The 3,008-nt window shown below is 38.8% G+C and overlaps 1 protein-coding gene across 1 annotated transcript in view; it reads left to right on the top strand.

The window, feature by feature from the left end:
• The window catches only part of LOC107733476 (bromodomain-containing protein 8-like), a 16,770-nt gene that overhangs the window by 11,511 nt on the left and 2,251 nt on the right, over positions 1-3,008 (top strand). Inside the window, exons 14-17 of the mRNA XM_016545108.1 lie at positions 316-584; positions 1,971-2,063; positions 2,182-2,250; positions 2,370-2,652. Coding sequence (XP_016400594.1) covers positions 316-584; positions 1,971-2,063; positions 2,182-2,250; positions 2,370-2,652 — 714 coding nt within the window. The remainder of the gene's footprint in view (positions 1-315; positions 585-1,970; positions 2,064-2,181; positions 2,251-2,369; positions 2,653-3,008) is intronic.

The following is a 3,008-nucleotide window of genomic DNA, read 5'->3' as shown; positions in this document are numbered from 1 at the left end:
TTTGCGCACAAAAAGTATTCTCGTAGCTTTGTAAAATTATGGTTGAACCCCTGATGTCACATGAATTATTTTACCGATCTCCTTGCTATGTTTCTGGGCCTTGATCGTGTTAGGACACTTGCTGTCTATGGGAGGTTCAGAGAGCTCTTAGATTCCATCAAAAATATCTTAATTTGTGTTCCGAAGATGAACGGAGGTCTTACGGGTTTGGAAACGACATGAGGGTGAGTAATTAATCACAGAAGTTTCATTTTTGGGTGAACTATCCCTTTAACTCTGCCCTTTTTAGTATTTTTTTACACCCCTCGTTAACAGGAAGTGAAAGAGGAGGAGGAAGCCGTGAGTGATGCTGAGGAGGGCAGTGTGTCGGAGATGAAAGCTGGATTAGAAGGGGATGGAGTTGAGGATTGTGGGGGAGAAGAGGATGGAGATGGAGTTTATCTCTCCGAGCCAGAGGAGGAAACAGAGTTGGATCCTCCGGCCAGCGAGAGTGAGGACGGCTATAGCATGCACACAGCATCCTCTTCCGTACAGCTCCACACAACTGCAGACTCCATTCCCAGCAGCCCTGCCTCCTCACAGTTGTATGTGCCGAAACGTCACATAATTAAAGGGATAGTTCACCCAAAAATGAAAATCATGTCACTCCGAACCAGTAAGACCTTCGTTCATCTTCGGAACACACATTAAGATATGTTTGATTAAATCTGAAGGCTTTCTGACTCTGCATAGGCAGCAACGCAACTGACACGTTCAAGGCCCAGAAAGGTAGTAAGAACAATGTTAAAATAGTCCATGTGACATCAGGGGTTCAACCTTAATTTTATGAAGCTACGAGAATATTTTTTGTGTGCAAAGAAAACAAAAATAACAACTTTATTCAACAATTTCTTATAAATGAAGTCGTTATTTATCTTTTATTTGTGCACAAAAAGGGTTTAGAATGACATGAGGGTGAGTAATTAATGACAGAATTTTCATTTTTTGGGTGAACTATCCCTTTAAGGAGCATTCACGTTAAGTCTGATTAAATATTTCTGATGATTATGATTATACTTTAAAAATATTTAAAAGAATAATTCACCCAACATGAAAATTTGCTGAATATTTACTCCAGGATGTAGATGTTTGTTTCTTCATCGGAACAGATTTGGAGAAATGTAGTATTACATCACTTGCTCACCAAAGGTTCCTCTGCAGTGAATGGGTGCCGTCAGAATGATCCACAATAATCCACACATCTCCAGTCCATCAATTAACGTCTTGTTAAGCAAAAAGCTGCGTGTTAGTAAGAAGCGAATACATTATGGTATTTTAACGTTAAACCGTTGCTTCTCACCAAAATATGAGTCCATAATCTATAATAATGTTTCCTCCAGTGAAAAAAGTCATTCTCCTGTTGTCCTCTCACATCAAAATCCATATTTGTTTTGAACTAGTTTTCACATGTAAATGGTGCTTTATCTGTGCATATTTCTCTCCCCGATCATACTATACAACTTTTTCACTGGAGAAAGCAATATTATTAAGGATAGATGACTCATATTTTAGCTGGAAGCAACAATTTAAAGTTTAAAATGCTTAATAATGGATTTGTTTATTAGAAACACGCAGATTTTCTTTTCACAAGACGTTAACTGATGGACAGGAGTCGTGTGGATTACTCGTGGAGCATTGTGCTGTTTTTATCTGCTGTTTGGACTCTCATTCTGACAGCACCCATTCACTGCAGAGGATCCATTGGTGAGCAAGTAATTTAATGATATTTCTCCAAATCTGTTCAGATGAAGAAACAAACTAATCTACATCTTCGATGGCCTGAGAGTGAGTAAATTTTCATGCTTGAGTGAACTATTCCTTTAATACTTTTTGTGTAATTTAGTCACGTCGGACTTGGTGTAAACAGACTCTGATGTACGATTATTCAACATGCTATTATTACATAATGTTCTCATCTTCATCCTCCTCAGCTCTATCTGCAGTGAAGATCAAGAAGCAATTCAGGCTCAGAAGATCTGGAAGAAAGCCATTATGTTGGTGTGGCGAGCAGCAGCCAATCACAGGTGAGAGTCTTCATTACTCTGTACCAAACCCCGCCCCCTTTTATCTGACTCGTCAAAAAGCCTCAGTTCTGCATAGCCAGAATGATAAAACTGAGTGGTAATTGGTCACTTTAAACAGGTATGCAAATGTCTTCCTGCAACCAGTGACGGATGACATCGCCCCTGGTTACCACAGTATTGTGCCCAGGTGAGTGAATTGTTGAAGGTAAATTCAAAGGGTTTGTAATGAGGAATCCAATTGTGCTTGATGTTTTGAGATAAAGCTGAAGTACCTACAAAGTCTTTGTGACAATTTCGGGTTCTTAGGCCAATGGATCTGTCCACCATCAAGAAGAACATTGAGAACGGGCTGATCCGCACCACAGCTGAGTTCCAGCGCGACATCATGCTGATGTTCCAGAATGCGGTGATGTACAACAGCTCGGACCATGATGTGTTCCACATGGCCGTGGAGATGCAGAGAGATGTTCTGGAGCAGATCCAGCAGTTTCTGGCCACACAGTTGATCATGCAGACCTCGGAATCAGGCATCAGTGCCAAGAGCCTGCGTGGGAGAGACGCCAACCGCAAACAGGACCCCAGTGACAAGGTGGGACACTTTATGTGCCACAGCACTTTTACACTTTTGCACATTTCATCAGAAGATTCTGGATAACTAATATTAGTCTATTGAAACAGGGTATGTGTATGTACATATGGATATATATGTAAACAAATAATCGCGATTAATCGCATCCAAAATAAAAGTTTTTGTTTACATAATATATGTGTGTGTACTGTGTATATTTATTATGTATATATAAATACACACACATACAGTATATATTTAGAAAATATTTACATATATTAACATGTATATATTTATATTCATACTTTAATTTATATATAAATATAAACATAACATATTTTTCTTAAATATATACATGCATATGTGTGTATTTATAT

Source organism: Sinocyclocheilus rhinocerous, unplaced genomic scaffold (genome assembly GCF_001515625.1).
Source record: "Sinocyclocheilus rhinocerous isolate Xijiao unplaced genomic scaffold, SAMN03320098_v1.1 scaffold69, whole genome shotgun sequence".
NCBI classification, from domain to species: Eukaryota; Metazoa; Chordata; class Actinopteri; order Cypriniformes; family Cyprinidae; genus Sinocyclocheilus; species Sinocyclocheilus rhinocerous.
This window is presented reverse-complemented; position numbering and strand designations above follow the sequence as displayed.